At 42.8% G+C, this 24,004-nt stretch overlaps 1 protein-coding gene across 4 annotated transcripts; it reads right to left on the reverse strand.

The window, feature by feature from the left end:
- Positions 1-983: 983 nt before the first annotated feature.
- On the reverse strand, positions 984-24,004 carry rnf157 (ring finger protein 157). 4 transcript variants are annotated; one of them, XM_080473603.1, is made up of 20 exons: positions 23,509-24,004; positions 20,172-20,290; positions 16,670-16,758; positions 16,224-16,373; positions 15,078-15,195; positions 14,927-14,993; positions 14,786-14,829; positions 13,799-13,846; positions 13,590-13,661; positions 13,321-13,480; positions 12,426-12,538; positions 12,013-12,245; positions 11,017-11,119; positions 10,809-10,917; positions 8,022-8,236; positions 7,768-7,830; positions 7,610-7,658; positions 4,297-4,407; positions 2,848-2,882; positions 984-1,413 (listed from the first exon to the last, which is right to left on the reverse strand). In XM_080473603.1, the coding sequence occupies exons 1-19, from the start codon at positions 23,594-23,596 to the stop codon at positions 2,848-2,850; spliced, it is 1,986 nt and encodes a 661-aa protein (XP_080329729.1). In that variant the 5' UTR covers positions 23,597-24,004; the 3' UTR covers positions 984-1,413. The 4 variants fall into 4 exon arrangements, with proteins under 4 accessions (XP_080329729.1, XP_080329727.1, XP_080329728.1 ...); XM_080473601.1 differs by lacking the exon at positions 2,848-2,882 and having other exon boundaries at positions 23,509-24,002; XM_080473604.1 differs by lacking the exon at positions 4,297-4,407 and having other exon boundaries at positions 1,306-1,413; positions 23,509-24,002.

A 24,004-nucleotide genomic window follows, 5' to 3' on the forward strand; every position in this document is an offset into this window, starting at 1 on the left:
AAAAAAGCGTCTGAAGGAGCTTCACGGACGGGAAGAAGAACAAGGACGCAAACGGGAGGAAGCATGAACCAAATGACGGATGAATGTCTGAAGAGTGACGGCGTGGCGCTCACAACAAAGTCTTTCACAATGGCAACAAAAACATGAAAATAACAATCGAACACATTGAAATGTCTGAATTTGAAAGATATCGGGCCAAAGTGCAAAGAGTCTGAAATGCACGTGAGCGCCCAAGTGCAGGGGAAAGAGTCGATTTTTCTTTTATTGCTCGGTGGTACTTGATGATCTCCAGGTGCACAACGATAATACTGACATGCCAGGATGGAGCTGCGGAGTGTGTGTGTGTGTGTGTGTGTGTGTGTGTGTTAAAGTTTGGGTATAGTTCCAGTTTTAAGCGATGATTTAAATATCACATACATTCTCCTACAAGATCCACGTCCTACATTCTTTGTGGCGTACTTTTGTTTTCAGTCCATTTCTGTTCAGTTTGGCCGCCATTTTTTTTGGGGGGGGGGGTTGGTGTCACCGCTGCACAAGTCTGGATTCACATTCAGCGGACATTGTGTTTTCCAAAAGCGTGGTGGGAACAATGACGGGATGTACCCGAAAAGCTGCATGCGAAGACGGGAGTCTGTGTGTGTGTGTGTGTGTGTGTGTGTGTGTGTGTGTGTGTGTGTGTGTGTGTGTGTGTGTGTGTGTGTGTGTGTGTGTGTGTGTGTGGTAAGTTAGTCCGGTGCCAGCTGACGTCTTGTGTCCAGCCCCTCGTTCCACACAGTTTATAGCCGAGAAGGAGAAGCTTGTAGTAATAAATCCGATTGCTGATCACAGTAGCCCCTGACTGTTTGGCTGGTAATAAGAAGAGAAAAGAGAACAAGAGGAGAGAGAGAGAGAGAGAGAGAGAGAGAGAGAGAGAGAGAGAGAGAGAGAGAGAGAGAGAGAGAGAGAGAGAGAGAGGAGGAGCAGCATGTGTGTTTTTTTTTCTTCTAAAGATAGTATCACAATACACAGCTCTCATTTAACCTACAAACAATAAATAAGGTAGCAGAAGGTTAATTTTTTCCCACAACTAGTTGAATCACAGACGAGAAAACAAGGAAACTCCTGTGAGATGAAAGAGCGCAGACGACGGGGAGGAGACTCCCTCTCTTTCAGTCCAGGAGACTGGGAGGGAGGAGTGGATAGGGTGGGGGTGGGGGTGGGGGGTGTTTCCCTGGTAAGAAGAGCTCGCTCTGGACGGCGACGTTGGCGTGTGTCTGTGTGAGTGTTACACAATGAGCGGTCCGCGGCGGGGATGTTTGGGACTCTGGCCGTCCCTGTTCTCGGCCCCCTGCTCCTCCAGGTTGATATTGCTGGTGGAGGTGTGGTGGGGGAGGGGCTCCAAAGCAGGCCTGTAGCCCCCGAGGTACAACAGATCTGAACGAGAGAGGGGGGGGGGGGGTAGAGAAGAAGAGACTGGATCAGGAAACTCCTCACAACACATTTAAAAGCTATTTCTTAATCCAAACGCATGCACATGTTGATATTCAATTTAGAGCAGAAATTATTCGTTTATTGATGAATCAGTTACCTGTTAAGGATTAATAATCAAAGATTGTTCTGCTTTTACCCAAATCTTATTTTAAAAAGCTCATTTTAATTTGACAGCGAGACAATAAATAAACATCTTTCTATGAATTTATGACACTCCTTGTGCAGGCTACAGTAGTATTTTGACTCATTTTTACTTTAACAAAGCATATTTTACCCCGATTGGTACCGTTACTACCAATACAATTCTTACCATTTATGTCTTTAAATTTTCTTATTAAATTCTTATTAGTCTTGAATCAGATTCAAGTGTGCACTCAGGTATGCTTTCCCAAGCAGATCTGAGCAAAAACATTATTTCCTTTGAACCTTTTCTCATGCAAAAAGATGGAAAACTACACAAATACACAAAACAGAGATAAGGGAGCATTTCTCATTCAAGATTGTACTTTAGAGAAATGTTGGAATCTGTTGTCTTAAAATTGAATTACTTTAATACTTTAATTTTATTTCATTTACTTCAGCTTTGTTGACAAATATTAAGAGATTTCTTCTTTATTTATTTATTTTTACCTAAAAGCTTCATTCCCCACGTTTTAGCTCAAATATCTGTAGTTTCTCCTTCTGACAATCTTCATATTGACTCATTTCTTGTTTTATGACAGATATTTAAAGTAAAAGGACCAAATCAGCTGCTATTAACAGTTATTCATACTGAAGCTGCAGACGATGAAACATTTAAGAGCGATTAAGTTGTGTCAGCGATGGTTAACTTCACAGTTCAAGTTTTGAATGGAATTCCTTGAGTTTTAAATAAAACTCCAGCTATTCTCTTAGAACTATGATAAAAAATGGAATTCTGATGAAGCTGATGAGATGAAACGTTGTAAAGTATGTGTCCATGCATGATCCCACCACCACAAAAAACAGGTTCAAAATCCCTTTAAGGTGGTTCGTTATTTCAATGAAACTCATTTTCACTTTTCTACATGAGATAATCAATGACGAAATAAGCCAAATTATTACTTTTATGCCGCACAGGTAGTTTTACTTTACTTTTTTCAAACATAAAAAGAGAGTTACTTCTGGATCCGACGTCACACTTTGTTTAATGTTTAGTAAAATTGAAACGAAATGGTGAACCGTAGAGAAATTCTATCTTTATGGACATTAAACTGAACAATAGACGAGATCAATACTGATTCCGACGTCAATATCAGCTGCGAAATTAGCACTAAATAAAGAAATTGTGATCTAAAAAGAACAAAAGGAACTATAAGTCGTAACCCTGGTGTCTGATCTACCGTCTGATCTCCATACCTAGTCCTCAATGTGCACTGGGCACGACTCCTCATCTGTCCATCCGAAAGAAAGCCAGAGAGAGAGAGAGAGAGAGAGAGAGAGAGAGAGAGAGAGAGAGAGAGAGAGAGAGAGAGAGAGAGAGAGAGAGAGAGAGAGAGAGAGAGAAAGGGAAAGAGAGAAAGGGAAAGAGAGCGAGAGCAAGAAGAGAGGAAAAAGTCGAGGATGTCGAGAATGATGGGAGGGGGGGAATAAGGGAGAGAAACAGAGAGATAACAGAACACTTTTACGACACACGAATAGAAAACATGTCACAACATCCACTGCAAAACACCAACGGGGGGGTCGAGTGGGTTCAAGGGAATGTGTGTGTGTGTGTGTGTGTGTGGGGGGGGGGGGGGGGGGAGGCCAAAATGATCCAGAGCTAAAGGCTGCCGGGGATTCAAACGCAAGCTCATGGACTTTGTTGTTTATATGTCACAACAACACTGCAGTCTGAACTTTATCTACTGCTAAGCTTTTTCTTTGAGCAATTTGAGGGAGAAATGTGGTTAAATGTATCTCAACAGTTATACTGTAGGTTAACAGTCTTCAAATTCTAGATTTGTGAGCTTCAATACTGAATGGCCTCTTTTTTTTTTTCCATTCATCTCGCGAAGTGTTATGTGCTTTGTTTCCCTGTCAGGATTTCATCCGATTGAATTGATGGATAGTGAAGAAACAATACAATGGCGGTGAGGAACACTTTAAGGGTGCTCAGAAAAACATCATCCAGGGATTAAACCAGCTAAATCTGAGTTAAATGCAAAGTCAAGAGCCTTTAACTCTCCATAGAGTGAGTCGAAGCAGAGAGGGGGGGTGGCTGGGGGGGGGGGAGATGAGTTGCAGATGTTTGGCAAAGCGGCTCGGAGCTGGCAGACACCGAACATGAACTTCAACTTTTGGGAAAGACCAGATTGTTCCTCTCTTGTATTCCCACACAGACCAGAAGATACAGCATGCGCAAATCACTCATCGGACAAACGAGAAAAGACACCCACACCCACACCCACACACACACACCCCCCCACACACACACACACACACACACACACACACACACACACACACACACACACACACACCAGGGCTTCGGCTAACAGGGAGGGAGAGGAGGGAGAGTGCACAGTTAATCGGTACTGGGGAAGCAATGAAGCACCAAGACTACAAAAGGGTGGTAATGAAGAGAAGAAGGAAAGTTCCGGATCTTCATGCCGAGCAGAGACGCCACAAAGAAAATCCTCTCAGCTGCAACTACGTACGCTGGGATTAACAGAAATCTCATCTCTTACTTGTTGAAATCTGACGGGAGCGTGTTCGGTCAGAAAGCCTTTACTGCTCTGACAGATGACCCATGCACTCCTCACCCCTCCTCCCTCACAACCCTGTCCTCGGCTCGCACCGGTCCATGTTCGAGAGGTTGCCACTCACCGGCGAATCGGCTGTCGGGAGCCTGCTCATTATCCAACCCCAAAGAGGGCGTGTCACAGAGGGCGACGCCCTGATTGTTATTGGCCAACTCTGGACACCTGCTCCGCCCACCTGCAAGCGAGGGCAAAGGTCAAACAAGAGCAGCCAGGCATAGCAGGGGGGAGTGGGGGAGGATGGGGTGGGGTGGGGGCTGGGGGTGGGGTTGGGGGGATGGTGGACTGTCAGAGGTGGAGGGTGAGCTTGGCCATGCCGGAACAGCAGTAAGAAAATAATAAGTATTCCTACAGATGGAGTTTAAAGCTGCAGAGCGGATGATAACAGAGTCACAATGTGGTGCAGTGGTTGGCGCTCGCGCCTCACAACGGTTCGAGTCCAGGCTTCAGGGAGGATGTTTTTAGTTTAATCCTACAGTCCGAAAACAAGTGACTGAGGTTAATAGTTGAGTCTAAATTGCATGTAGGTGTGACCGTGGCTTTCTTTGTGCCGTGATGGATTCAACCAGCGCCTGCTCCAGCCACGTTTTGATCTTCAGCTGGATAAACTTGAACCGGAGATGTTTGCACTTTGAGGACTGCGTTCTAACCACGACTCCACTCTTGCGACTTTATCTATAATATGAAAAAGATATCGATTTGCTCAAAATTGCAACTAAGACAATGTAGATAATATAAAAACTTTAAATTCAATAGTCTTCAAATGTATTTTAAATGATTCTTAAGGTTTCCATTGGTTCAATCTACACAATTCTAATGTTCATAATGGGTCCACATGAATAAACTTCACTTTACTTCACTATCATATAGATTTAGCCACTAGGAAAATATATTTCATACTGTGGGACAATATACAAGTACATGTCAAAAATATTTTCTACATAATCCAATTCAAATAGTGAGACACAGTAGAATAATCAAAGATATGTCGAAATATCAGAAACATCTAAAGAAATTCAAACATTTATAAGTAGCTGTTAAATATTATTAATTGTTTTAATCTTATGTGATCATAAATCATTCACACAAACTGAATGCCATTTTCTTTGGGAGCTTATTGGACTGAATGATTTTCTTCTTTGATTGTGAGTTTACTGAGAAATCATCTTTAAAATAGAAGGAGGAATCCATTAGTGTATTTATGACTAAATTGACAGAATATATTTAGATTTTATGGATAAAGTATAGTCAAAAATAGTGAAACAACTTAGTGTTTCTGCAGCTTTAATATCAATGCCGGGCAGTTTATTCAACATTACTGTGTTTCTGCCGCTACTGCCATGTTATAAACGTGTGTTTTGTACAAAGCTCTATTTTTCCGCTTCTCTAGTATTTTTTTTCTCTCTCGATCTGATAGATTATGTTTGAGTTCTGGCAATGAAAACTCTACATGCAACAGGTAATCTAATTAGAAGATTACTGAACTGTCAAGCATGGCCACTTATTGACATGCTGAATGTGAGCAAGTACTTCATGCTTGCAGGAAGCCCACGTATGTGCAGTGTGTGTGTGTGTGTGTGTGTGTACTGATGAGGAAAACAAGACAGAGATGACCTAGATGATTGGCAGCACAGCACAGAGACACAGACAGAGCACATTCACAAGCTGTCTGGCAGCAAAGACGCACACACCAGTGCGTGCAAACATGTCGAGTGTGTGTGCGTGTGTGTGTGTGTGTGTGTGTGTGTGTGTTCATCAATTTGCTGTCAGGCTGCACAGGTCCAGTCAATTCCTCAAGATCTAAAAGCAACCCGGTAACTCAAAGCTGCTCAGAGATTATGTTCGAAAGGTTCATGGAGTCCGAGCAGAACCAAACTATCAACACTAAGTGCCTCACAAACACTAATTGTCCCCTTAATCCTAGAAATATGCAATTCACTGAATTGAAGGCTCTGGGGCAGTGCATCAACACTGTTCACGGTTCAAACATAATGGTCAACAAGGCAATTCACATGTGCTTCCTGACATAGGCTCCAGGTCTCCGTTTCTCATCTAGATGAAGAAGATTCAGAAGAAATGCGGATGATGAATTGTCCTCACAGTTTGATTCAGACTCTAAAAGTGCAGTGATCCCTTAGGACCCCCCGCCACCCCTCCAAAAAAAATCTAAAAAATAAATAATAAAAAACAAGGCTGCAAATACGAACACAACCGCACACTCACTTTGTGCATTTATTACCTTCCGGGAACATTTCATTGACTTCCATTTAGTTATACTTATATTGCCTGCAGGCTAATTGTAATCTACATACAAGAACGACAAGCCAAGATAATGTGTAAGCAGATTTAAGTCCCCACAACAGCAATAAATACCCCGTCACACACACACACACGTACACACACACACACAGTCCACAGAGAAGCTCATTTCCATATAAAAGTTTCAAACTCTTGCCGGACAAAAGGTGACCTTGTTGTGTTTGCTTCAAGCTCTACTGGTCAATGACTCACACACCGTGCGCACCATGACAATTAGGTCAGCATCCCGTCACTCTTACTTTCTCACCCACACACACACACACACACACATATATACACACACAGTCGCACACAAATAAACCATTCAGGAACCGGGCAGATGAGCGTGTAAGAAGCGTCATGATGCAGCAGCTGAAGACAGCAGAAGCAGACCGCAGGGTGAAACAGTCTGGGAGTCATAATAGGTGAATGACACACTCACAAATAAAAACACATTTTCATTGAAGTGCAAACATGCCAATTAAGTTAAGCAGGCTGGTGTGCAAGGAAACCTCTTCTACAACAATAATAGAGTTGATTGGTTGGATAAATTCATCCCAGTGTCCTATCGACGAGCAGAATGAGGACGATAGGACAAACAAATGTGTGACCGAGTCCATCAGACGCTAGGTTGAGTTGCGCTATCATTGAAACAAGTCCTCCTTGTTAGCATCAAACCAAAAGTTGAGCGATGCTCAAATTAAGCAGCAGCAGCAGCAGCAGCAGCACATGGATGGCTACAACTGGATCAAACTCCTGATCAGAACATTTTCTGTGAATAAAATGTTGCCTGTCACTTATTGATGTCATTTCAGTGTCATCAGCTCAGTAGACCAGGTTTCCAGTGCACAAATAAGAATCCATTCGCTCCACTTTGATGCTGCATGTTGTCATGGTTACAGCCAAGGTTACATGCATTTTGAAAGGGACTGCCCCATCTAGGTCCAGAAAGGATTGTCATTGCTCATTTCTAAAAAAAAAAAAAAGTTTACTGGCAATCAGTCTATAAAATAAAAGTCAAAGCAAAGGGTGTTGAGAGGTTGGGTTGAGCGTAAAAGGTGAAGAGTGGTCATGATATGTACCTTTCCCATTAGACGGGGAGGAGCAGTCCTCTTCGGTGACATCGTTTCCCTGAAGAAAACAGAAAGAATTGATGTTTGAAGCTTCACGGGAGGAGATAAATACCTTGAATGAACATTGAATGCATCCTTCTGAGTTTGCGTGAGCGCACTGCAGTCACCTCCGAGTCCTGCTCCTCCACAGCCACTGAGAAGTTTTGTTCTTTTGGCTCCTTGGGAAACTCCTGGGAATCGGAGAGAGAGAGAGAGAGAGACAGAGACAGAGACAGAGACAGAGACAGAGACAGAGAGATGAGACAAAAGCTTTGAGTTACTGGCCCCTGCTGCCACTCCCTTTTCCCCCTCCTCCTCCTCCTCTTCCTCTTCCTCCTCCTCCTCCTCCTCCTCCTCCTCCTCCTCCCCACTCCATCCTCACCCCGTCCTGCTGCGATGGTCCTCGGCTCTCCATGGGGGCGTGCCGGTTCTCCCCGCCCTCCACATCTTCCCCCCCGTCCCCCCCCGGCTCGCCTTCAGCCCCGGCCAGGTAGGACCCTGACATGGAGGACATGGTGTCAGTGCTGATGTGGGAGTGCTGCGAGTGGGACGAGGCCATGGACATCACTGACTGGGCCAGGCTGCTGCTCACTGGGTCTGGCAGACAGACGAAGACACACATCACGGTCCGACACTCGCTGCTTGAGCCATTTTCCTGCTTTGATCCTCAGATGGAAAAATGTATCTTTTTTTTTTTTATCTAAAAATTGACAAAGACCTGGAGTGATTGCTTACCTGTAATAGGAAGGGTAATTCTTTTGTCATAATAACACTTTGATAAATACATATTTGAGATGGGTTGCTGCAGGAATGAGTCGCACGGGAGGAACATAATGATTCTGCACCTCTTACTCCGTTGTCCCTCAATTGAAAATGACTTATGAAATTAGCCTAAAACAGGCTTACTTAATACAATACTTGTGATTTTGCTTTTATGAATCAATAAGAAGATTCTGAACGAGATGGAAAACACCAGTTTTCTCATTTTCCATACCATTTTTATTTCGAAGCTGAATAGAGGAGGAGATCTGGTGTTATTTCCATCACCGGAGCTGCCACTGCTCACTCGCTGATTTTACAAGTCACTATTAACTCCAGCATCACCACTGGACTTATTGAGGAACGTAACCCAACAAAACTTTAACGCGTTAAGAGCCGTTCAGGCCTGGAAGCCAATAAAAAGCTTCACAGAACATGTGGTCGGTTATTTAAAGTCTTTGGCACCGCATAAATGCAAACATGCAGATATTAGCCAGAGTGTTTTATTTTAACGACACACAATTGTTGGAAGTTAAAATAAAAAAAATGTACATTTAGAGTCCATTTACTTCTCCAGCCCTATACCAAAATCTATTAAAAGTTAAAATAATTACCTCTTTAAATACTTTTTGGCGATTAAAATACAATTTTAGGTAATTAACAAATAATAGAAATGGTATTTAATTAAATATTTTAAACAAACCCTTCCCCAAAATTTTGTTTCTGAAAAAATACCCCACAATATTTCTTTAATTCAGTGAATTTAATCAAAACTTCAACCAGCAACACAGAAGAGCCCACTTTGCTTTTTTTTGTGTTCAGAGTAATTCTTTATATGGAGGTGTTCCATTCCAGTTGAATAAATAAACTTTTCGTCCCGGTTTTGTTCTCCAACTGATTTCACATATAATCTGACTGCAGGGGCACTCACATAAAACACCGAGGTGGTGCAAGCTTCTGATTTATTCATGTTAAAAGGCTTCTTGAACTTGTTGCAATTAGCTTTCTGGCAGATTTTAGTGGTGCCATTTTGAAGGTAATGGGTTTTCTAGACCTGACAACTCAGCTTCAAGTGTCATTTTACTGATAATAAATGTGCTTTATGTGAACAACAGCTTCATTTTAGGATTTTATAAGATGAATTCATGCGGGATGCAACACACACGCAGAATAAACAAGAGCATATAAGCTCATTTCAGACGCTGAATACGTAACATTATTTGCTGCAGGCGGCTTTTATCACTCAGACACAGATTTTCCAGATGTGTCGACACAGCGGGGACACGAGGAGTTAAACACAGCCCGCTCCTGCAGGAGATTTTACAACTTATTTTACAGCCGACGTCAAATTAATGAACACAGTGAGCGCGAGCGACAGTCGCTTCTCCTCAAATAATTCTCCCATTAAGTGGAGGGTTTATGACGCGTGACAGCAAACAAGCGCTAAGCGACGGGACGTTAAGCTCCACTCCAGTTAAACTGAGCCATGTGTGAAGTGAAAGTTGCAGTCGACATGAATCAAACGTTGCATCGGAAAGAGATATTTAAAAAAGCAGCAACAACACTGACTAAAGCGACAGAGTGCAATCATGCAAGGAATAAATATATGAAGTACAAGTTTAGCAAGAAGGCACTGAAGCGATCAGCCTGTTGACTTGAGACCAGAGGCATCACACATAAGGCCCGAGGGGCAAATCCGGCCCACGACAGGGTCCAATCCTGCTGCAGATCTGCCCACCTTTAAAGTGTAACTCAACACTGACATCCACAATCGGGCAGCAGAGGGCAATAATGCCTGCAGTCATACTGCAGCGACCACTGCGTGTCAAATAGTGTCAAAGCCATACCGTGGTTGCAGGAACAGTGCGGCCAAGCAAACTTTTGCCAACATTACACTCTTGTTTAGAAAAAAATTCAGGTTGTTCAGATCCGAATCTCAGAAAAATCTCATTTTACTGGTATGAGTCCAATCAATATCAAACTCAGCTGGAATCCAACACCCCGGCATTAAGCATGAAGCGTATCAAGTTTCTTTTATATTGCTGGCAGAAGATTCACCGTGAAACAAAGCATTCAAAATCAGCCATCTAAAAAGGAACGTTGTCCGTGAGAAATCAAATCGTTTCAGGTTTGTGCGTGTGAACAGTTACTTAATTATGTATGTTGGATATAATGAAAGCGTGGATAGAAATGTGTTCATGCTAGTCTCCGTTGTTCTGGACAGAAATGGTGAGTCAAGAATGGAATAATGTCAATAACAAAACATTGTTTCGTGTGTGTGTGTGTGTGTGTGTGTGTGTGTGTGTGTGTGTGTGTGTGTGTGTGTGTGTGTGTGTGTGTGTGTGTGTGTGTGTGTGTGTGTGTGTGTGTGTGTGTGTGTGTGTGTGTGTGTGTGTGTGTGTGTGTGTACCTTCAGGGGAAGTGATGGTGGAGGAGAGTGGGGTGCCGGTGCATGATGACTGGTCGATGGCTCCAGACGAGGAGAGAGTCAGGTTCTCGCTGTCTGGAGTCACACCACACTGTAAAACAACAAGAGGGGGAAGAGCTCACAACGCTACATGATCTCAAACACACACACATGCACGCAGGCGCACACGCGCACGCACAGACACACAGACCTCCTGCTGGTCCACCACCAGTTTGTGGCGACAGGCCTCGGACTCACTGCAAGACTTCTCATCCTCCTCCTCGGGAAGCACAGAGGAATTCTGGGAAAGCGACCTAAAATAAGAACGATAATGAACATGAGTCATACAAAAATTACACAAGTGGGTTCAATCCACCAGCTCACGGCTGTCGCTGGAATAATAAACAGGGGGGTAAAAACACAGATGTCTTCTTATCATATGTTCATGTTGTTATTTTTTGGGGAAGATTTTCGAACAAGATTTTTCTTTAAAAATATTTTGCACTGAAATCAATGAGTGTCACTATAGAGGAAAAACAGGGCGTCATGGTGGTGTACCTCTGTGATGGCTAAACAGCATCTCAAAGAGAATATATCCACAGATACCATTTGCATCATATCACATTACACTTTTTGGAGCTTGTACATGCGCACGTGCGATCAGCTAAATCTTCGTTAAATACAAACCTTATGTTCTTTATGCATTTACACATAATAAAACTAATTCAAAAGCATGATCATTACGACTTATCTACCATAAAAAGTTCCTAAAAGTCACGGGATTTCTCTGAAAGGTTGGCTATATAACACAATATTTACAAAAAAGTCTCCTAAATAGGACTTACTAAAGGCACTGGGAGTATGTTTGAGAACTTGTGATGGTTTAAAGTGTGTGACGCCTCGACTGGAAGGAAAAGATCCAGCACGTATCACAGCGTGTAGCATGACTTCAATAATGTATTACAGGATTTTCGTCAATACAGAACCATTAGAAGTAAGGAGACGCAACAAAGTTATGAAATATAGCGACTTTCACAGCAAAGAGTTCATCCCTGGTTGTTGTTTAGAGTTAAAAGGAGTATGTGATTAGATGAGACATATATGTTTCATTTCATTTCAAGGATCTCTTTTTTTGGGGGGGGGGGGGGGGGGGGGGATAAACATTAACAGTGGCTTGTGTTGCCTCCGGTGGTCAAGGCAGACTCACTTTGATCCACTCTTCTTGAGTTTGAGTCCCTGACTGGAGTTGGAGTGGTCTAGAGGGGAGAGGGAGCGGGCGGGCGCCGGGTGAGGTTCGTTGCTGTACGGGGGCAGCGCTCCCGAGACGTGGCTGGGCCCGGAGTGGAGAGGAGGAGGGGCCCCTGAGGAGGTGTTGAGGGGCCCGTTCAAAGCCTCGAGGAGAGACACCACCTCGTATCCCGGAGGGATGTGCTCCGACGCCTGCGGTGAAAAGAGGATGTTAGGCAGGAGGTCACATTATTAATGCATTAAGGGTCGAGAGGCGCTGGAGCCAAGCTGGTTTGCTCAATGTCGGATCTGGGATCATGCTGCTGTGAGGCGAGAGTGCTAACCACTACACTGCTGTGCGCTTATGTTTTATTAAAATGAATTCTGCCTCACCGAGTGTTCCTCTGAGTCGGACGTCTGGGAAGTGATAACAGGGTTGAAGTTGGTGGGCGACAGAGGGCTGAGTTTCTTCCTCATAGCTCGGATCTGCAGCAGAGCTCTGAATGCTGGAAGACATAAAAGACAAAATATCGATGAACGTATACTGAATGATAGGTGTGTTCATTTTAGGAGAATTGCAATCATTTCCAAGGCTGCAATGTAACCTTTTTAAAAGTTATCTTGGGGAAACGCCCCAAAGATGACATCTGTTTGGACTATGGGAAGAGGAGGGGGCTTCCTGTTGGACTCTTCATCTCCTTTCACACAGCTCTCTGGACTTTGAGCTCCTTCGGGAGCCTTCTTCAAGAGATTCTTAACCAACTGAGGTGATTTTCAGACGTTTTAAGGTTTTTCTGAATTTTTTTCTTTTAGACTGATTTAAATCTTTTTTTCTTCTTTTTGTTAAACGGCAATTTATTCAGTGCTCCTCAATGGGGGGAAAAGAAGGAACATATTTGAGTGAATGACTCTTGCTGTTCCTCTCTGCTACGATTGTCTCTGTGTGCCCAATAAAACAATCTCACAGATTTTACACCTGTGTGTTCTCAGCTGTTAAATTTCAAACACAGTTTAATCTGGGGCAAAGTCCTAAGCCTCATGTCGCTGAAGCCCCTCCTATATTCCTGAAACCAAACCTGTAACTTTTATCTGTGGTGATTTTCATACCTCTCAGCAGACTTTTGATAGTCAAGCATGTGTAATCTCAAGGTTTTCGTTCTTGTGCAGACACACTAAAGGTAAAAACCCACTTACTTTTCTACAACATAAATGCTCCACTGGACTGTAACGTAAAAGAATATCTCAATAAGATCCTGGCAGTTGGATTTGGAAGAACTGTTGGACTCACGCAGTCTGCAGATGGGGCAGCAGTTGGCCTGGTAGCGCAGCGTGTCTGCGCAGGCGTTGCACAGACACAAATGTCTGCATGGCAGAATGAGCGTGTCTCGCACATCAGACAAACACACCACACACTCGGCACTATTGTCACTGATCTCGTCGTCTGCAACCTGCAGACACAGACCATTGAAACAAAGAGAGAAAGAGATGTTTCATCAAGCGGGGCTACTGGCACCAGCATTCTGACACAAAACATTCTTTGTGTTTTCTGATATTTACCTTTGATTCCTGACTATTGTACTTGTTCTCGATCCCATAGATCTCCTGCAGCAGGTAGCTCACTCCATCCACCTGGGAAAAGAAACGTGGTGATGAAGAAAAAGCGGCTGATCTGAAGGGCCAGCCGTAAATGATCAAATAAAGCTTTGTTTGTCAAAAAGTATTAGATCATGTTAGAGAGGGGATAAAAAAAAAACTGATGTATTCACCACTTGTTTCTGCTTCAGAGGCTTCACGCAGTAGCTGCCATCCATGTGCTGCAAAAGAAAACAACCGTTTTATTAATAATGCCCCATCAGGTTAACCTAGAAAATAACCTGGCAGTAGAAATGTTTGGGATGGTATTATGTAACATTCTGATATGACATTGGTTTAACGATTTAGATCAAAGGATAAAATCACAATGTTGGGTCTTTTTCTTTTTAACAAACTGAAAATACTGTTCTGTAGCGACGAAAGAAATGTCTGCCATTTGTGAATAAGTATTGAAAGACACAATGAAGACTATTGGAAGTGAGACAAGGCTGCAGCAGTCTGAGTTTCTATAGACAAAACAACTTCTGTCAGTGTGAAACTCGCTCTCTTTGCTCCTCTGCAGATTAGCTCTGTCCAGTAAACCACAAAAACTCTAACTAAACCCCAAATTGACTAAACACTGCTGACTTTTAACTTCAAAACAGGATGATTGAAGGAAGAGTATTCCCCAAGTCATATTTTTTATTTAATTCTGCTCTTCCTAATCTTTTTAACATATTAATGTTAAAAGTGGTGGGATCCATTGGCAAAACAGCATCTTGTGCAAGATAAATTAAACTTTTGAAGACTTTTGTATGGTCTCTGAACTGAAGAGTCTTTTCAATTAGAAAAGATGGATTCATCACACTGATTCAGCAAGTTAGAAACATAAGCTGCAGCAGTTGTCACTGTCGCTTTAAATTACTCAAACAATACGTGACGGCTGCGATGTAAAATAAATTGCAGTCGAAGCTCTGTTTGCATGATAAATCAAACAGAGCGAGACTTCAATCCTTCAAACTCCAACTGTACCAAAATATAAGAGAGAGAAGAGCCGATAAATTACATATTTCACAAGCTGCTTCAAGCAAATGTTTATCTTTTTTGTTTGATGTTCATGCGGAATGAAAAGCACATTGGGTGTTTCTCTCGGGGGCTGATAAAGAGTGATTTCTTCTTACCTTTTCAAATGTAGCGAGCAGTATGTGAGAGTGGCCCAAGTGCTCTGCAAAGATAAAAAAACATAAAGAAGTACGTGGTTAAAATTCTGCTGGCGTACTTCCACACCAGACCCGGAGTGTGATAAAAACAGAGCGGCTCACCTTCTCCCTCGTCGACAACAGCCTGAACGACCATGGGGAAGATCTCCTTGTCCATGTCAAACAGCAGCTGTGGGGAGAAACATGGCAGATGAGAAATCTGTGCAAACTGCAGGATGCGCTCCTCTCGGTGGTCGAGACGCCACCCGCCTACCTCGTCGTCGGCCCACTCGCTGAGGTTGACGGTGTGCGAGGGCAAGCAGAACTGCTGGCAGACTCCCCTCTTGAAGTGAACCGTCTCCGACTGCAGCGAGCTGTCCTGGGGGAGGTAACTGTGGGGAGCACGCGGGGTCAATCACAACACTTGGTTCCAGCCATTTTTAAAGCGATTTAGATGTTCCTTTAGCTCTTCATCTCTGTCTATTAATTGCAAATAAATATGCATTATCAAAGTAATTTCACAGGAATGGCGTCCACGGTCCGACCACTCGTCATGCACTGTTGCAGTCTCCTAATGTTGCATCCAATAGAAAGGCATGATGAGATCTGCAGGCGTTACGTCTGCACCAACAGCAGCACCGGCATCAGATATCAGCTCAAACTGGCAAGTGCATGATGCTCAGTCAGGGTAGACGACTATTCAAAAGGCAAATCAGATCTGAGACACTCTACTCCCCCTACACTGTGAAGTGTTTTACCAGAAATGAATGGAAGTAAGACATTACTGAGGCATCGCTTAAAAGGGCTTTAAAATGCAGATTTTGTCCACTCCCAGATTAAGAATGTGCTAATGTGGGAATATTTACCATCTAACGTCTGTGCATGATATGTATGTTCCAGGTAATTATTGCTGGTGTAACTTTGGAGTATCTGCATGGTGATGTGTGGATTAGTTGTTTTTTGATAATGCCTCTTCTTATTTGTTGATCCTGAAAGTTCACATTTACAGATCCTGTATCTAAAAGTAATGTGCTCTTCCTCACAAATTTTAAGTTTAAATAATGATGTACTGCAAAGTCTTTGGGTTCAATTTATCAAGGTAATGTGAACACGTGTTTAGCTGCAGCTTTGTAACTTACAGCATACAATATAAACGTATTAAATATCGATTATTATTGAAGAAATAATGAAGAAGCTGCCACAGTCAGAATCTTGGACAGAAACTCCTGAGGTCAAACATTACTAAAGATAATTCAACACGAGTCAACGTATTTTGTGCTCATTTTAAGAGGTTACCACTTCACACTCAACATAGTCCTGACACACAAGCCATAAACAGCAAATTGTACCAGAGATATTTCCGTGAAGTGACCAGTGAGCGGTGCATAAACAGTGATTTGTTCATCAGACTTTCACTTACACTGGCACACCGTTGTGAAACTCCTCAATGGCCTGGTAGTAGATGGTGATGGCCACCTGTGTGTCGGCGTCGAAGGTGAACTCCACGTTGTAGCAGGCCCGGTTTTTGCCCGCTTCCTCTTCCCCGGGAAGTTTCAGGTCTTCACTACACCTGGATCAAGGTTCGAGAGAAGACACGGAAAAATATGAATAGGGTGGAAGTGGTAAAGTGTGATTCTTGCTTTATGTTTAAATTCAAGGTTCTTTCTGGTCCCCTCGTTCACTTATGAGTGTTTTGGTTTTGTAACTGGCTGGTATACGCAACAGCAAAATAAACACGAATGATTCGACACTATCCCTAATCTGAGCTGTTGTGGTTTAGTCCCTGAAAATAGCCCGGGGGATAAAATTAGAAATCAGCGGTGTAATGAGCGGTTTGCTTTATGTTTGCTGGGCAGATGTGCTTACCGTACGAGCCGCAGCGTGTCCTTTCGTATGTTTATAAGGCTTCGGAGCGTCTTTACTGGTTCCTGAGGTGGAGGGGCCGCGTACGGGAACTGTGGAGGAAGTGAAAACAAATTTGAGATGTAAAACACACGTTAAGGGACTGAAGTGTGCTCCTGTTCATTTTGCATCGGCCGCCCGACATTCCTCTCTTCGCCACAGTGAAATCCAGGGTTGCACGATGACCGTGGCTGCTCCCGGTTTAACCTCAACACAGAGCGGGTTTCTGCGTGTCAGCACAGATCCTGTTGGTGCTGACAAGTGCTGAGGCCAAGCAAAAAAATATATAAATCTGCCCAGATTGTGTCTTTTCCAGGGACAACACTTCAGACAGCACTGGGCAAAACTCTGCACTTGTGGGGGCCTCGGGAGTGTAAACTAGCCCAGGGTCAAACACAGTCTGTTTGATGAGAATATAAAATACCTTCTGTTTTCCCTGCCTTTCTCAATAAAACACCAGACCCATAACCATTAAACTTGCCCAAATATGTGGTTGACTTCTTCTCTACACTGCTTTGTTGTGTGTTTGAAGCCCCGGGTTTGCTGAATGAGCGTAAGAGGAGAACCGGGGCAGTCTGAGGATCTCCAGTGCAGAAACATGCAGGATGTGGTCGTATCCCTCCACGCTACAACCCTTCATCTGTGTGTCTGTATGTGTCGAGGAGTGTTCGTGTGGCCGTGAATGGCATCGTATTCAGCACTATTACACATCTGGGCTCAGCAGGAGTCGCGCCTGTAAACCACACAAACAAACACACGGAGTAACAGATGCTGAAAAGAGCCATTCACTCCAAACTCCCAGAAAACACTGCAGGTCCTATAACACATCACCGACCCGCCGTGTGTAATACTGGTGAACAGCGATCAACCTAAAGTAGTCCTAAACTATTCTCCTTAATATCCACAAAAGTCATACAATGATTACTCGTAAATAAGAGGAAAGCATCATCAAAACAGACAATCTAACGAAAAATCATCCAATTAAAAACATTCAAAACGTAACACTGGATTAAGACAGAATGTTGTTCATTTATGAAGTGCATTTAAAAATCTGTTTTCAAGAGAAAAGGACAAAGATGAGGCCAACTTGATATCCTCTGGCAAGTTATTACAGAAAAGGCCCTTGTGATTTGGAATCCAGGTTTGTTAGTAAAGGTTTAATGCCAGAAGACCTCAGGCTACATCTGGGTTCATGTGGAGTGAAACACTCCCAGCGGTTAGTCCAATCCTCACCTCAAAAGCAACAACTGAGATGATATACAACACTTTATCCAACTTTGAACACACAGATGCAATTTCACTCATAGGGCCACTTTCCGTCGCCGTTTAGTGTCAAATACAGCTTATTTGGACTGTCGGAGGAAAACTTCTCCTCATGAGATCAGAGTGCCAGCATCCAGAAACAGTGAGCCGTCAGGATTCAGGTTTTATTGACGAGAAAGGCTGTGAGATCTTGGAGGGAATAACTCAGATGCAGAGGGGCAACAGTGGCTCATAAAAACCGTTTCTTCTCAAGAGGTAAATTTTATTGAGTAATATTCAAGTCGTATGCCCTCAATAGTAGTCCTAATAATTCTTCATGTGGCCCTTTGAGAAAATTAGTTTCCCACCCCTGAACTAACTGACTAGTTACCGGATTGACATCCAGGCTGGACTTTCTCAAAACCCCCTAAAAATAGCCCCATCCATTATCATATTTGTCAGGCAGTGCCGAAGAAAGGGAACACAACAACTGTGGTTTGGTTTATGATTCCACATCACCATCTGCTCTGAAACCACTAAACATTATATAACGCTGGTAAAGCTTCACATACAAGAATTTAAAAAAAAAAAAAAAAAAAAAAAAAAAAAAACACATCACCAGCTGGATTCTGAGCCCACAGGAGGATTATAAACACCCACATAATCGGGAGGAGAAATAAAAAAAAAAAAGTGCCCTCCTAATTTTAGCCCTTGTCTAGACAGAAACAGCAGTGCGACTGAGATTAGTACACGTAGAGATGAAGTGGAGTCTCTTCATATCAGCTTCGCTTAGTCAAACACTTTGACTCCCCTTCAAGCTTTTCGGTCTGTGCTAAGACCCCCCCCCCCCCCCCCCGACTCATCTGTGATCTGTAGCTCCCATTAGTCTGACCTTCAGGTTCATGATGAGGTTTGAACAAACCCTCCGGAGGAACCGTCAGTGTCGGGGAGTCATTTCGCTTCTAATTAGTTTGACAGGACGAGACGTTGGGAATCATTTCAATCAGGGACAGTCTGATAGGCCGCTAATTGCCACCGCAGGAGCCTCAGCTGCTGAAATGTACCCGCTCTGGTTAATAACAAGAGGACTGCAGCGCCTTCTGGAGCGCCACTAATCAATTAGTCAAGCCACGTAAAAAAAATGTTTTCCTTTAATCTGGAATTTGGTCACAAAGACTTTGAAATGTCATCGATTAAAGCTGATTTACAGTTTAAATCTAGATTTAGAGCCTTCGTGTGCATGTTCTTCCTGAGCATTAGTGGGTTTTCTCCCACAACAGCACTCATTGGGGTTAATCAGTGAGTCTAAATTGCCCGAAGGAGTGAAAGTGAGTCTGTGATACGGTCCATTTGGTAAAGAATATTTGAGAATTTCATCGTCAGACGCTTCAAATGACAACAACACACACTCAGTAAAGTTTTTCCATCAAGAATTTAAGATCACATGCACAGAGCTTTAAAAAGATGACAAGCAAGAAAGGCTTGGCTGCTGATATTTTGGCTTATTTCACCTTATAACTATTAATCAGTTCAGTAAAAAAAAAGAAGCAATAAGTGATACAGGCACCATGATGCTGCTTAAACACATCAGAAACTGGATTCCCAAGATGGAGATTCTGATTTTTAACTTCAAAAGAAGAAAAGAGTGTTGGATACAGGGAAGATTTGACTTGCACAGAAAACTGTGTATATTAGACTTTGAATCATCCACCGTATTCAGTGCATTATTCTGCTTTACTACATTTAGAAAGTCACCCTGGCTCTTACTTGCTCTGTGTTCATGAATGACATTTAGATAATCTTAATGATAAAGATAATCAGTAAGAAATACGGCACAAATGGCCTCAAATTCCCCCAGAGATCTTTAAAATGTGCCCATGTAAGAAGTATTTTTTCTAATTTTCTAATAGGTGGGAAAAATCCCACGGACGTCACATCAGACACGTTTCCATGGTAACCCCAACAATGAGTACAAAAAGGTGGTATAACGAAACGCTTGACTATGACAAAGCATTTAAAACTGGCAAATTATTTCCCACAATTGAGATCTTGTTGCTTAATCGTCCACTTTGAGTTTATAGTGAAGTGATCCTTAATAACGTCATCAGAGCTTAACGGCTGCGGGAAGAGGAAACATGCAGACATCAAGGCTTTCTATTACCAAGTACCAGGCTGCAGTCCAGGCCTGCCTTTATGGAACCGTCACGTGAGAGAGAGTACTTACTGCTACTGGTCTGGTCCCTAGGAAGTTAAGGTCTGTGTTTTCCCCGAACAGGTAACCCTCCGGATGGGTGGAGTCAAACTTCTCTCCCCCCATGATGAAATGGCTGGCGAAGTAACTCCCTACACACACACACACACACACACACACACACACACGCACACGCAAATCACAAAGAAAGGGGGAAATTAATCAAATAATCTCAGATTCAAAGAAAAGACAGAAGAAGACTAATTTCATGTATTAAACCCATTCTCCGGAACGTCTTTATTTTTCCATGTTTGTTTTTAAATGGATCAAAAATGCTGAGTCGGAACCGACATTAGAAACTCAAATCTAACAGCTTCTATTGTTGTTCTTCAATTCCACCGTGTGTAAAACCTGCAGTTACAAGAGAAAAGAGCAAAGTCTGGACATCGAGTGCGATCGTGGGAGTTGGAGCAGTAATGACTAAACAACCATCAAGGTCAATGAAATGACTATCACATGACAATAAAAAAAGAAAAGCGGAGAGCATGTCAGCATACAACTTTAGAAAATATAAGACAAAGGTTTGGGTGTGTTTAGACATTAGGGTGCAAAAGAAAACCAAGAAAATACTTAATATATTACAATCTGTGTAATCTAAACTCACGTCTTGTTTTTGTTATGTTTAGCAATCTAAAATATTCAGTCTCACTTTTTTTTTTTTTTTTCTAAGTATTTTTTTTTTCCTGCATTGAAGATAAAATTTAAAAAAGAAAGTGAGCCGTTACAGGCTGAAGTGCTTCTTCTCTTTGCCAGTTGCCAAACCTCCCCTTCTGGCACTTCACTGGCATAAAACATTAACATTTCCTTTAAATATTTGAACTTCCGAGCTGGCACTGTCATCTGCAGCTACCTCCAGCTGCTGCCGCAGACAAAAGAAAAAAAAACAATAATAATTCCTTCAAGTGTTTGATATATTCAACACCAAAAGCGACACACACATCCTGCCAACGTTTCTCCTCCAACTGGCGGGGGAAACTCGATCTTTAAACTGAAAGACATTCTTCTTTTAAAGAGACAAGCGTGGCGGTTACCAGCCTGCAACTAGTTCATGTGTTTACCGCGACTTCAGGCCGGTGACAGCAACACCGAACAGACGTTTAATCACAGGGTGGGCTCACGTCATGAGTCTGTAATGGTGGCTGACGCTCTTTAAATACATGCTGGGCAGTCAGGTCATGTTTCTGCTCAGAGGACGTGTTGTCTGGCATCTCCGGTCAGAACCGGGCGACAGGAAGAAGCGATTTGGATGCTCTGACCTTTAAGTTATTAAAACTGGAGGTGAAAACAGCAGGAGTGGCCGGGCTCTTTGTTGTTGTCTTAATCGCGTTATTTACAGCGGGCGGGTGAGACGACGCGGGCTCGGGCCTTTAGTCACCAGATCCCACAGACAGGAACTAGGACTGAAAGATCGGTTTCACCGCAATCGCCAGCGCTTCTAGCTCAGCCTGCAAACCGCACTTTAATATATCACCAATTCACTACAGCCGATGACAAATTGTGAAACACAAGTCAACAATTTAACCGTTTCCCAGCATATGATGTTGCCACACCTCAGATTTGATCAACAGAAACATTCAATCTTCTCCCATAATGCCATTTCCAGCTGTAAAATTGGATTACTACCAAAGGACCTGAGCGCTGGCTGTGCAGCAATCAGAAAATGTCACATATAGAGGAGCCGTAAGGTAATGGATGGAAAGTGCACAGGTCAGCCTGGGGTCCAAAGGACAGCCTGAGTCGGGTGGAGAGCGGCGCAGCCTGGGTAAATGTTCTGCCACCAATAAAGGAATATAAGATCCTGCTATCATTGTGCTGGTGGTGTAATTCAAAGGCAGATGAGGGTTGTTGTTTTTTTCTAATCAACAAAGAATACAGGGATTCAGTCTCGGATGCAAATAGTGATGAGCAGGCTGCTTTGAATATATATATATATCTCAAACAACTGGACTAAAATAAAGAATCACGTCTCCAGTTTAAAACTTAAATTTTTCCATTTTAACTGAAGTCCTCGTGCAGAAATACTGAGAAAAGTCTCTTTCATATCCAAAGAAAGTGTTTCAGGAATCATTTTAACAGGTATTTAATATAAACCGTTCCTTCATATACATTATCTCGGGATTTGCTACAAAAACAAATCTAATTGACCAAAGGCGTAATTTAACATAACTACTTTTTTCCTACTCACAAAATATAGCTTCACTGATTTCATTGTGTTCAACTTACTGAAATATTAACGCTTGTTGATTCAAAAACATTCATTTAAAAAATGTAACCATCAATTTCTACCAGTTGCTTTTCTTTGTTAGGGAAATTACATACACTTACACATTTGTGCATATTAATGTTTAATTCTGTAAAATATATTTCCAATTCATCTAAAGAAATTCAGAGATTTGTATTTTCCAAGCTTCCAAATTTTAATGAACAAAAATAGCTGCAACTCCAGTTTAATACTGACAGTTATGTTTATGACAATCCTTGGATTAGAGTGCTGGAGTATGAAATGTTGGTATTTTAACATTATTTAGGAATCCAATATGACCTTCTTTTTCATTTCTACGTGCAGTCTGCTTTCAGTTCAGTGCATTAGACTTAACAGTCTGTCTTAATCTCAGCAAACAGATGAAAATATAATGTAAAAGTATAAAGATATAGATATATGCAGAAAAAGGAGAAAAATAAACGATACAAATAGAAGGTTAGATGTTGATTCAATGCATAAATTGAAATGGTTAGTATTGGCATAGTCACAAAAAAGACGTATTAAATCAAAACTATGAAGTACATATGTTTAAATTACTGTAAGATTATGGGCTGCTGGGTTGAAAAAAAAAATATTTCTATTGGTTTTACTGGAGATATGGCCAGATTGTCTCCTTTATTCTGCTCTGAATATATTTTTTTTTCCAAATCTGTATTTCTTTGAGAATTCGTGGCTTTTCTAAATCACTCCAGCTATTAAATCCAAACAAATATATATTGAAAATATCATCTATTTTGAATACGAAAGAAATTCATTACTAGTTCGTGGATTTATAGCTGTGAGCTTGATCTTTTGATTTTTTTTTTAATCCACAAAGACTTCCAGCATCCCAGGGCAACAACAATCTGTCCGATTCCCAACAAATAGATTAGAATATACTGTAGATGTACAAGCATAGTGGGCAGTGACACGCAGAAGGTGGATGGTCTCTCTCCACAGGTAGTCACCCCGGGTTCAAGGCTAGAATACCCCGCAGGCCTGTCAGATGGTGACGGTCCATCTGCAGCCACCCAGCCCAGTCCCGACCTGCTGTTCGTGGACACTCACCAGATTTCGGTGGGTAACGATACACCGAATTGGACGGAATGTCCACCTCTTCCACGCCTATGTTCTGTCTGCTCGTTAAAGCCCCCATTTCCAGGCGGATGAAGACCCCTCGGGTGAACGGGCATAACACTTCGGGCTGGCTTTGTGCGCTGCGTCGCTTTATTCCCGATCATCCACTCCGCTCCCCGCTGCCATAACGGCCCCGGCCGTGAGTGTGACCGCCCCGGGGATTAGCGGCTGTTCCCTGGCTGCTTATCCTCTCGCCGGTCCACAGAGAGCGGCTCGATCCGAGGCGGAAAGCGGCCGCGGTGGTCGCGTTTAACGGCGGTGGGAGTCGACGGAGATGAAATGTCCGAGTTTGCGGGAGAGTGTGAGGCACAAAGCGGCGGCGGTTCGTCCCGCGCCCCTCTGGATGGCTGGATGGTCGGCCCTGTGTGGATGTGTGTGCCCCCCCCCCTCACGGTGCTTGCCGGTGCTGGATCCTGTCAGAGAACTC

Source organism: Lipophrys pholis (genome assembly GCF_963383615.2).
Source record: "Lipophrys pholis genome assembly, chromosome: 1".
Lineage (NCBI taxonomy): Eukaryota > Metazoa > Chordata > Actinopteri > Blenniiformes > Blenniidae > Lipophrys > Lipophrys pholis.